Raw genomic sequence first — 12,322 nt, forward strand, 5'->3', positions numbered from 1 at the left:
AAGCAGGGTGAGATTATGACCTGAGCTGAAATCAAGAGTCAGACACTTCACTGACGGAACCACCCAGGTGCCCCAGTACCCCTCTTTTTATCAGGCACTATTCTAAGCACATTATAGGAATTAACTCGCTAAATTCTCATAACCATTCCATATAAGAGTTAAGTACTAATATCACTCCCATTTTACAGATAAGGAAAACTGAGCACAGAGAAGTTAAGTAACTTATCTCGGGATGCCAGGATACAAATGCAGAGGGTGGCTCCAGAGTCCATGCTCTTAACCACTGAGTTACATACTGCTCCACAAGCTGACCACAACCCTAAAGGTCTGTTTCCTCACATGACTAAATGTGAGCCTATAGTTGGTTCAACAACACTGAGCCCTAACATACAGAGAAGATGTAGTGTGTGTGTGTGTGTGTGTGTGTGTGTGTGTGTGTGTGTGTGTATACGTACATACGTATATGTATGCATATATACATACACATACATATACACACAGATGTAGTGTACGTGTGTATGTGTATATATACACATACAGTACATACACACAATGGAATATTACTCAGCCATCAAAAAATGAAATCTTGCCATTTTTAATGATGTGGACAGAACTAGAATGTATTACGCTAAGCAGAATAAGTCAGAGAAAGACAAATATATGATTTCACTCCTATGTGGAATTTAAGAAACAAAACAGATAACATATGGGAAGGGGGAGAAAAGAAAGGAAAAGAAGCCACAAGAGACTTTTTAATGTTTATTTATTTTTGAGGTGGGGGGGAGAGGGGCAGACTGAGAGGGAGACACAGAATCCAAAGCAGGCTCCAGGCTCTGAGCTGTCAGCACAGAGCAGGGCTCGAACCCATGAACCACGAGATCATGACTTCAGCCAAAGTCAGACGCTTAACTGACTGAGCCACCCAGGTGCCCTGACCACAAGAGACTCTTAACAATAGAGAACAAGCTGAGAGTTGATGGAGGGTGGGAGATGGGCTAGGTGGGTGATGGGTATTAAGTAGGGCATTTGTTGTGATGAGCACTGGATGTTATATATAAGTAATATATATTAACACTGTTAATATTAACTAAAATATTAAAAAGTTAAAATTAAAAATACTTCTTGGACATCAAACAAAAAGAAAATAACAAGTATTGGCAAGGATATAGAAAAGTCAGAATCGGGGTGCCTGGGTGGCTCACTTAAGCATCCGACTGTTGGTTGAGGCTCAGGTCATGATCTCACAGTTTCATTGAGTTCAAGCCCCAAGTTGGGCTCTGTGCTGGCAGCATGGAGCCTGCTTGGAATTCTCCCTCTCTTCCTCTCTCACGGTTCGTGGGATCGAGCCTCATATCTGGCTCCGCGCTGAGAGTGTGGAGCCTGCTTGGGATTCTGTCTCCCACTCTCCCTGCCCCTCTTCCACTCACGCGCGCTCTCTCTCTCTCTAAAAATAAACAAGGGGTGTTGGGTGGCTCAGTCAGTTAAGCGTCTGACTTTGGCTCAGGTTATGATCTCACAGTTCATGAGTTCGAGCATCACAATGGGCTCTGTGCTGACAGCTCAGAGCCTGGAGCCTGCTTTGGATTCTGTGTCTCCCTCTCTCTCTGCCCCTTCCTTGCTTGCACTCACTCTCTCTCTCTCTCTCTCTCTCAAAAATAAACATTAAAAAAAAATTTATTAACAAAATGGATTCAATTAATCTAAAAGATGATGGAGATTTTTTATAGGTTTTGATAATTAATCAAAATCATAGCCATTTTCCTATAAAGAGAATCACAGATGGCCAAAGCACAATATACTGAAAGTGATGCCACAAGAAAGTTACGTGAACAAGCTAACAAGACAGGAAGGGAGTTTTTCAAAAAAGTCCTCCCCCAAAGATCCCTCAGCCCTGACGGATTCACTGATAAATTTTTCTAAACTTACAAATTGAAAGTAATCTACATATAGCCATGAAAATAAGGAACCCCTCCCAATGACCTAGTAGGAGTCTTCTTAACTAAACATGATATACTGTGTTATCTCAAAATACACACTTAAGGCATTTATAAATATAACTGTTTACTTCTGATTAAATGCTTCCAGTTAAATATTTCAGAATAAGGGAAAGGAATCCTTTTTTTTTTTTTTTAAACCATCATCTAGCACCTCCTGAAGTCCCATCACATGCTTAAGCTCTTAACAGTTCTTACTGCCCAGGAGGCCAAGCTCAGCCTCTACCCCTCTAGAAGGTCTCCTGTACAATTAGCAAATCTGATCACATTTGTCTATGCTCAAAATACTCCTGCAGCCCGCACTCCTTAAATAAAGATGTCCAGTCCCCTTGACGAAGAACATAAGACTCTTCCCTCAACGGGTTCATCCTGTGACCAGGAAGCCATCTCATTGCACTAGACAACTTATAGATCTACTCACAGGCCTTACTGTACCCAGACCCACCTGGCAAACTCCTATTTGTCTCTCAACACCACTCTGAAGCTGCAGTAACCACCCCAACCACTACCCTCCACCAAACACACCTGTATCTATCAAGAAGGTACATATACCCTCAAACATCTCATCTGAAGTTAACACCAAAGTCTCAAATTCCAGACCCAGCCTAGACCATCATCATCACTCCCCTCCTACCATCCATACATCCAAACAGTCTAAATAGCCTTCACTGCAACCAAGGGTCTCTTGGAAATCAGAAGTAACTGGCAGAAAGGCCTCAGTTACTGTCATCCTCCATATCATGTCCCTGCTGGAATACATGCTAGTACTTTCAGGTCCAACTGTTCATGAATGATGATACTTTCAGTTATGGAGGATGTATGCTCATTAACACCCCCCCACCAAAAAAGACAAAAGTGATCCCAGAAAATGGCAAGTGCCAAAGGGGATTCTCATCTTCCAAATCCAGCAATGAGATGAACAATGGCAGGCCCACCATCATTCCTAAGAGTGCCACCCCTCTATCCCTACATCTGTCCAGTACTAGCTCTGCCCAGCCATTTAGCCAGCCCTGTAACCTGGGAAAGCCAGAGGTATCCATCCTTCCCAGGAAGAATCCCTATCTAGCTGCAATCTGATTCTTACTTTCCACCTTAAGGAATAATCAGGGAGATTATCAGGGCAGGAAGGAAAGCCCTCAGGCGCTGGCAGGCAGAGTGAAATGAAAACAGAAGCAATACCCACAGAGGCCCCTTTCTCTTGCCAAACAAGACATCCACCAGTAAGGGATGCTAAAAAAAGTGCCAACTCTCCTGATGTGTTAGTGTGGGGATTAACACCTCATCCACTGTCTCTAAGCCCCTTCTCCCTACTGGCCCACACCCTGTGCCTGGACAGGGTCTGACTTCACAAGGGCCCAAAATGGATTTCCCTACAATGTTGTATTAACAACACCAAGGGGTTCCTGGGTGGCTCTGTCAGTTAAGCATCCAACTTTCAGTCAGTTGGCTCAGTCAGTTTGAGTTCAAGCCCTACGTCAGGTTCTGTGCTGATGGCTCAGAGCCTGGAGCCTACTTCAGATCCTCTGTCTCCCTATCTCTTTGCCCCTCCTCTGCTCATTCTCTCTCTCTCTTTCACACACACAAAAATAAATAAACATTAAAAGACAAAACAAAACAAGAAAAACCAATGTCAAAGCACATGATCAGCAGCTGGCCTCCAACAGGCCCAGAGGGAGTCAAAAACCCCATCTTATGAACAAGGCAAACAGACCAAGCCAGCTCCATATGGCTCCAACTCAAAAGAGATTCAGATCAGCCCAGGTAGACCTTGAAGCACTCCCCACCCCCAATCTGCTCCACTCCATGGATCCCAAACCCAATGAGCCATGCAAAAACGGTTCTTACTAAAGAAGGATGCGAATGTGGAACTTACAATACCATGCCTAGCACATGGTAAAAGACTGTACTCCAAAACCACCTGAAAGACAGACATCAAGACTTCTTGATAGAAAGGCATTTGCTTTTGTTCATTTTGCTTTATTTCTATTTAAACAGATAATATACTCACAAGAAAGAAAATTTGAAAACTTTGAAAGTGAAAAATTTCCTTCCCAGTCCTATCTCTAGCCACCCTGTCCCTTCCCAAGGGACAGCCAATACTACAAGTTTTCCTGTAACTTTCCAAAGGTATCTTACGCATGTACAAGCAGGTACAGGTACAAGCAGGTATAGGTATGGTCATTTTGCCTTTTTTATTTTTACATATCTGGTAGCATATTAAATTCTGTTCTATGCCTTATATTTTCAACTTAACAATACATTCTAGAGATTGCTCCAAATAAGTACCTAAAAAGCTTCCTCATTCTCTTCATGGAGGCATTGTATTCTTTTCTGTGGATTAACAAAAATTCATTTAACCAGTCAGTGTTCATGGTTACTTAAGTGCCGTGTAATAACTGATTATAATAGTTACTTCTGTATGAAAGCCTATAAAAGCCTCTTTTCTCTGCCACTAAAGCAGTGCAAAAGTTCAAAGAGCACATCTGGAATACGAAAAAGATGAACAATCAGTTTACCCTTGATGGGGAATTATTTTTCTAAGCTCCTTGGTTACTAAGAGGCGGAGCTACAAACACTATAGACACATGTAGTCAGCCCAGGCCAGTGGCTTACGTAACAAAGATCACAGCTGCATGCTACACAAAAGCCAAACATGCCACACGCACTCTGGTTAATAACTCAAGGACAGTTTTTACTCAGATCAAAGCTAAAAAAATGTCAGACTCCTGACAATTAGCTGAATCCTGAATAAGTGTAGATTTCAAGTACTTGAAATTAGTCAATGAGAAAAAAAATCTGTGAGTGATATTAAACGTAGATGGGAAAAGATGAAACGTTTAAGTGCTGCTCTCTCTTTGGAAAAAAAACAGTTGCCTTCTTGTGTCCAAGGCACAAATACTAGAGAGGGCCAGGGCCAAAACATAGGGACTTTGCCTGTCTCCATGCTGGTGTTGGGGCAGCTTGTACCGTGTCACTTATGCCACTGAAGGGACAAATGGACTTAGGAGCATCTTCTGGAACTCATCAGCTTCTGGGAGAGGTTTCTATCACCTCAACTATACACAGCCCAGGATTAGGCATGAGCCACTGGGCAGAAAATAGCTGAAAGGGTGCTTAGGTAGTAAAGAAGGACTATCTGTGGGGCCCAGAGCATTCCTCAAATCTGAGGTTGCTGACTGCCAACCTAAGTCTTGCACAAATCCTCTTATTTATTAAGAAATTGTCTCGGGGCACCAGGGTGGCTCAGTCGGTTAAGTGTCCAACTCTTGATTTCGGCTCAGGTCATGATCTCACAGTTCATGAGTTCAAGCCCTGCATCGGGCTCTGTGCTGATAGTAAGAAGCCGGCTTGGGATTCTGTGTGTGTGTGTTTGTGTCTCTCTCTCTCTCTGCCCCTCTCTGTTCACATGCTCTCTCTCCCTCTCTCAAAATAAATAAGCATTTAAAAAAAAAAAAAAGGAAAGAAACTGCCTCAACTGTAACCCAAGTGGGAGGTCACTTAAAGACTCTGATCATTAATATGGTAAAATAACAAAAAAGCCAGTGTTGGCAACAGCCTTCCTCTCCATATATGCTGCCAGAGTCCCAGGCTGGTCAAAGGTCAATGGGAGGAAGAGCTACTAAGGCATATCCCCACTAGGAGCAAGCTCAGGTTGCTTGGTTTTGACTGCAAATTCTATGAATGACAATCACTTGCCAATTAATTTTTTGGAATGGAAACCCATACCATCCCAGCCATGGCCAACTTTCAGGATCTTCCACCCAATGGCCTAGCTTTGAGTGGGCAGCCAGAAAAGCTCTCTCTAGCTTCTTGGCTGCCACCATGATTCTCATCATAGAATGGATAAGGAGAGCAAAACAAATATTCTCTTAACCAGTGACTCACCAGGAAGTCTGTTCATGTTGACGCCTTGAGCTGAGAGTCCTATTCCCATGTACCTTCAAAAAAATCACACACATAAAAGTTTTTGTTAGCAAATGATTATGTATCTCCCTTCTAAAATATTTCTTGGGAAAAGAAAAATAGGACAAGCAATGAATATAGTGACTCTTAACACACTAGTGGTTCTTAAAGAATCTTCACATTTTGATTCCTTCTTTTTTTTTTTAATTTGAGAGAGAAACAGAGAGACAGAGACAGAGAGAACAATTAGGGCAGGAGCAGATGAAGAGGAAGAGAGAGAATCTTAAGCAGGCTCCACACTCAGCATGGAGCTTGACATGGGGCTCGATCCCACGACCCTGGGATCATGACTCCAAGCCAAAATCAAGAGTCAGATGCCCAACTGACTAAGCCACCCAGGGGGCCCACATTTTGATTTTCTAATGAAAATCATCTCAATGCCTTAAGTAGCTGGAGAAACAAGAGGTGGTATCTGTACCCAGGAACCACTGCCTTCAGTTTCAGAGGAAAGTTTCCTGAAATCACTGCTTCCAGTCCCTTGGTTTCTGGCTCCGGCTAAGGTGGTGGAATCTGTCCCTAAGAAGTGCCTAAGGTAAGTAGTTCAATCCTGTACGTGGCAGAGCAATACAAGATCAAGCCCATGGGGACATGCCACTCTTCAACAAGGACCAAGACATGGAAAAAGCACAGCCATGTAATGTACTTTTACACAGGATTGTCAAGACCCCTCCCACGGGGATCTCCAAACTCATTACCCTCACTGCATACATTCACTGCTGACCTCCTTGATCATCCAATGTTAGGGGGAGGGTGTTTTAAGTCCCTGAGAGACACCCCCCCCGCACTCCTCCTACCCAGGTACCTAAACAACTAAGCTACCCACAGCAAGGCAGGGCCCATGCTGCACACCTCTGTCAAAGATGTCTCAGTGGCACTCATGAGTGGGCAGGCCAGAAAAGGAAATGAACAGGGGCACCTGGGTGGTTCAGTCGGTTAACCGTCCGACTTCGGCTCAGGTCATGATCTCATGGTTTGTGAGTTCAAGCTCTGGGTCGGGCTCTGTGCTGACAGCTTGGAGCCTGGAGCCTGCTTCAGATTCTGTGTCTCCTTCTCTCTCTGCCCCTCCCCCACTTGTGCTCTGTCTCTATCAAAAATAAATACATGTAAAAAAAAAAAAAAGAAAGAAAAGGAAATGAACAGGGTTTTCTAGCCTGTTTATAGTGTACAAGGAAACAGGTATTTCCCCAAGAACTTAAATATGAGAAACAAGTCATTACCTTCTAAGAGTAAAATAGTAGAAACTCACACATGATGCCTGATATCAACTACATGTGAGTGCCAACAGGTAGTTGAGAAGCTTAGAATACTAAAAACACCAACTAAGAGGGCTGAGGTTTAACTTTATGGTTGCAGGTCATGTCACTGAACTTACACTTTAAAACGGTTAAAATGGTCAATATTGTTATGTATATTTTACCACACACAAAAAAATGTTTTTTAAAGCAATTACACAGGGTTGTCTTATTTTGACCACTTCCAAGTGGCTATACATTTACATTCCAACTGTTCCCTACTGTAAATGATTCTGCAAGGAACACTTCCACATACATTTCCCCATCTTGGACTATTTCTTTTTTACCCCTGACATGCTCCATGCACCTATGTACCTGTTTCTACCACTACCAGAGTTCCCACAACATGGTGCTACTGTCTCTGCAAGTCCTTCATCTACAGTAATGCCCCTTTGCCCTTCTTTGGCTGGCTGTGCCACTGGGTTTTGGGGGAGCAGCCTCTACCATCCAAATAAAGATCGGATCAAGCAAGGAAGGAAGGCTCTGACCCACACATCTTCCTCTGAAACCAGCTACCCCATCATGCTGGCAGGAACCAGGAAAGAACACCAAGCAACACATGACCCTGATAACTTGGCCTGCAGAAGTTAGGGGAAAGAGGAGGGAAGGGAAAGGAACAGCACTTCAAAGAGGGACTTGCACAGTTCAAAGGACCCAGGCTCTCAAACTGCCTGCTACCTCCTGCCAAAAAAGGACCTTGAAGAACCACTGGGAGAAGCTGTGTAAGACTGCTGGCAGGATTCCCATTAGATTAAAACCTGTACTTTTTCCTGGAAAAACAGCAGCCCAAATAATCAGCTTCCTTACTTTATATGGTAGAGGCCACCAAAAGCTGGTCTCTATTCTCTTAATGCCTCAGCTGACCAAGCAGCAAATGACCTCAACTGCCCTGAAGTCATTAATCAACATAATCATGTACAACATAACCAGGGATTTCCCTGACTTGGATGTCGACCCACTTACCCTGCCCTGTTTGGAGGGGCCTGAGCCTCTGCTCAATACTACATGTTATCCCATCCCTGGCATGCAGGCTTCCTGACACTAAGATGAGGGTTTGTGTTTGGAGCACATGTTTCCTAGATGACCCTTGACCACTTAAGGTCAATGCAAATAGGGAAGGTCAAACAGCTTGGCCACAGCAACAAGAGTTTAATTCCACAAGCTTCCATGGGAATGAGGAACTACTAAGGCACAAGTATTCAAACACAACTTGCTTAGGCTTCTGCACTGTGGAAGCCTTTTCCAGAAGCTAGCCCTCAACACCCTCCTATAAACTCTCTGCCCCATAGATGGGATAGTGGTTACCAGTGGATGGCCTGGAAGCCTTTACATAAACTCTAGGGTCAACTTGCAGATCCAAGTGGATGAACTAAGGGTAAAGCACCCAGAGGATCCATTACCCACACTTGGGAGCTATGTCACCTGCAGGTGTCAATGACACTGGGAGCAGCCCCACAGGAGCCTAAGTTGCATATTCATATGAAGTCAGCACTGAGTCGGTGTTCAAAAGAAATGAGTCCCAACTCTTCAAACAATGGGTGACATTATTCCAAAAGTATGATGTTCTAAAATTACAAAAAGATGCAGCCTTCTACCTTCCAGCAAGTCTTCATGCACATGAAAACTATTATCCAACCAGTCTGAGATAAGCAGAGGGTAAAAAAGGTGTAAGGACCCTGTGAATATACTAAAAAACACTGTATTGTATACTTTAAGTGGATGAATTGTATGGTATGTTAAGTTACATCTCAGTCATACGCAACAAACTAAGAATAAAAGGCATCTGTCTCAACATAATAAAGGCCATATATGATAGGCCCACAGCTAACAGCATATCTAATGGTGAAAGATTGAAAAACGTATCCTAAGATCAGGAACAAAACAAAGATGCCTGCATTTGCCACTCTATCCAACAGAGTATTACAAGTTCTAGCCAAAGCAGTTAGACAAGAAAAAGAAATAAAAGGAGCTCAAATTGGGAAAGAATAAGTAAAGCCATCTCTGTTCACAGATGACATGATTCTATATGTAGAAAACCCTAAAGATTCCACAAAAATACTGTTAGAACTAATAAACATATTCAGCAAAGTTGGAAGGATACAAAATCAACACATGAAAAGCAGTTATTTTTCTACATGCTAACAATGAACAATCAAAAAAGGAAATTAAGAAAATAATTCCATTTATAATAGCATTATAGAGGATCAAATACTTAGGAACAGACTTTACCAAGGAGGCAAAAGACTTGTACACTAAAAACTATAAATGTTGCTGAAAGAAATTAAAGAAGACACAAATAAATGGAAAGACATCTGTGTTCATGAATTGGAAGACAATATTGTTAAAATGCCAATACTACCTACCCAATGTGATACACAGATTTAATGCCATTCATATGGAATCTCAAGGAACACTGATTAGTCAAAACAATCTAGAAAAAGACGAAAAAAGTTAGAGGACTTACACTTCCTGATTTTAAAACTTACCACAAAGCTATGATAATCAAAACAGTGGTGGAGACAGACATAAAGACCATAGTAATAGAATAGACAGCACAGAAATAGACCTTCCCATATATGGTCAATTGATTTTGACAAAGATGCTAAGACCATTCAATTGGAAAATGACAGTTTTTTCAACAAATGATGCTGGGGCAATGGGATAGCCTCATGCAGAAGAATGATGTTGAAGACTTACTATACACCATGTGCAAAATTAACTTAAAACAGATCAAATACAAAGACCTAAACTGTAAAACTTTTAGCAGAAAACATAGGAGAAAAAGTTTACATTAGAACTGGCAATGATTTCTTGGATATTAAACCCAAAGCACAGGCAACAAAAGAAAAAAAGCAAACCACATCAAAATTTTAAACTTTTATACCTCAAAGGACACCATCAACACAGTGAAAAGCAACCGATGAGAAAGGAGAAAATATTTGCAAGTCATCTATCTGACGAGGGTTTAATACCCAGGATATTCAAAGCACTCATACAACTCAAAAAACAGGGGTGCCTGGTTGGCTCAGTGGGTAGAGCATGTGACTCTTGTGTGGATCCTACTTAAAAATTTTTTTTTTAATTAAACAAAACAAAACAAAAAACACGGCTCAGTAGGTTAAGCATCTGACTCTTGTTTTCGTCTCAGGTCATGATCTCATAGTCGTGAGATTGAGCTCTGTGTTGGGCTCTACACTGACCGTGGAGCCTGCTTAAGATTCCTTCCCTCTGCCCCTCCCCTGCTTGTGGGTGTGCAAGTTTTCTAAAAAAAAAAAAATTAATTTAATTTAATTTAATTTAAATTTAAAAATGGGGTGCCTGGGTGGTTCAATTGATAAAGCATCCAACTTCAGCTCACGTCATGAATTCACAGTTGGTGGGTTGGAGCTCCACATCAGGCTGTCTGCTGACAGCACAGAGCCCACTTCAGATCCCCTCTCTCTCTCTCTCTCTGCCCCTCCCCTGCTTACACTCTCTTCCTCTCCCTCTCAAAAATAAATAAACATTAGGGGCACTTGCATGGCTCAGTCAGTCGGCTGAGTGTCCGACTTAGGCTCAAGTCATGATCTCGCAGTTCGGGAGTTCAAGCCGCGTGTTGGGCTCTGTGCTGACAGCTCAGAGCCTGCAGCCCACTTCAGATTCTGTATCTCCCGCTCTCTGCCCCTCCCCCACTCACGCACTGTCTCCCTCTTTCTTCTCTCTCTCAAAAATGAACATTAAAAAAATTTTAATAGTGAAATAAATATTAAAAATTTTTTAAGTTTATTTATTTCGAGAGAGAAACAGCGTGAGCAGGGGAGAGGCAGAGAGAGAGGGAGAGAAAGAAAATCCCAAGCAGGCTCTGCACTGTGAGCACAGAACCCAACGCAGGGCTCGAACCCACAAACCGTTAAGATCATGACCTGAACCGTAACAGAGTTGGATGCTTAACCGACTGAGCCACCCAGGCGCCTCTCAAAAATAAACAAACATTAAGAGGCACCTGGGAGGCTCAGTCGGTTAAGCGGCTAACTTCGACTCTGTCATGATCTCACAGTTGGTGAGTTCAAGCCTCACATAGGGCTCTGTGCTGCTGATACAGAGCCTGGAGCCTGCTTCAGATTCTGTATCTCCCTCTATTCTGCTCCTCTCCCCCCCCCCCACACGCACTCTCTCTCTCTCCTTCAAAAATAAACAAACATTAAATAAATAAAACTGCTTTAAAAAAAAGGGCAAGGACTTGAATAGATATTTCTCCAAAGAAGAGATAAACGGCTAATAAAACACATGAAAAGATTCTCAACATCACTAATCATTATGGAAAAGTAAATCAAAACCACAAGGAGATACCACTTCATACTCTTTGGGAAAGCTATTATCATTAAAAACAAAAACAAAAACAAAACCCAAACCAAAACAAAAAGTCAGAAAATAACAAGTGTTGGTGAGGATGTGAAGATTAGAACCCTTGTGTATTGATGATGCAGCAGCTGTGGAAATCAGTATGGTGGTTAATTATATGGCAATTTTAAGTTTAAAAAATTAAACTATATTTTTAGAGGCGCCTAGCAGGCTCAGTCAGAAGAGCGTGAGACTCTTGATCTGGGGTTCATGAATTCAAGTCCCATGTTGGGTGTGGAGATTGCTTAAATAAATAAAAAACTTTAAAAAAATGTAAATACTCATCAAACCAATATTACACTATAAGTTAACTAGAATTTAAATAAAAATTTGAAAATAAAATAGATTAACTTGGAAAAAATTTTTAATTAAACTATGTTTTTAATTAATTTTGGGGGCGCCTGGGTGGCTCAGTCAGTTGGGCGACTGACTTCACCTCGGGTCATGATCTCACAGTTCGTGGATTTGAGCCCTGCATCGGGCTCCGTGCTGACAGCTCAGAGCCCGGAGCCTGCTTCTGATTCTGTGTCTCCCTCTCACTGCACCTCCCCTGCTCGTGCTCAGTCTCTCTCTGACTCTCAAAAACTAAATAAATGTTAATAAAAAAAAATTTTTTTTTAATGTTTAATTTTTAACATAGAATTATCATATGATCCAGCAATTCCACTTCTGGGTACATGCCCAAAAGAACTG

The 12,322-nt window shown here is 42.1% G+C and overlaps 1 protein-coding gene across 6 annotated transcripts in view; it reads right to left on the reverse strand.

Annotated features, from left to right (window-relative positions):
• RANBP10 (RAN binding protein 10) overlaps window positions 1-12,322 on the reverse strand; it is a 65,133-nt gene that overhangs the window by 34,903 nt on the left and 17,908 nt on the right. For 2 of the 6 annotated variants that reach the window (XM_049622825.1, XM_049622823.1), the window contains exons 1-2: window positions 9,613-9,975; window positions 5,880-5,932 (exon numbers count right to left, since the gene is read on the reverse strand). In XM_049622825.1, coding sequence (XP_049478782.1) covers window positions 5,880-5,932; window positions 9,613-9,644 — 85 coding nt within the window. In that variant the 5' untranslated portion in view covers window positions 9,645-9,975. Of the gene's footprint in view, window positions 1-5,879; window positions 5,933-6,873; window positions 9,372-9,612; window positions 9,976-12,322 lie in introns of those variants that run through there. The other 4 variants (XM_049622826.1, XM_049622824.1, XM_049622822.1 and 1 more) reach the window with 2 other exon arrangements.

The sequence above is a fragment of the Panthera uncia genome, assembly GCF_023721935.1.
Source record: "Panthera uncia isolate 11264 chromosome E2 unlocalized genomic scaffold, Puncia_PCG_1.0 HiC_scaffold_20, whole genome shotgun sequence".
NCBI classification, from domain to species: domain Eukaryota; kingdom Metazoa; phylum Chordata; class Mammalia; order Carnivora; family Felidae; genus Panthera; species Panthera uncia.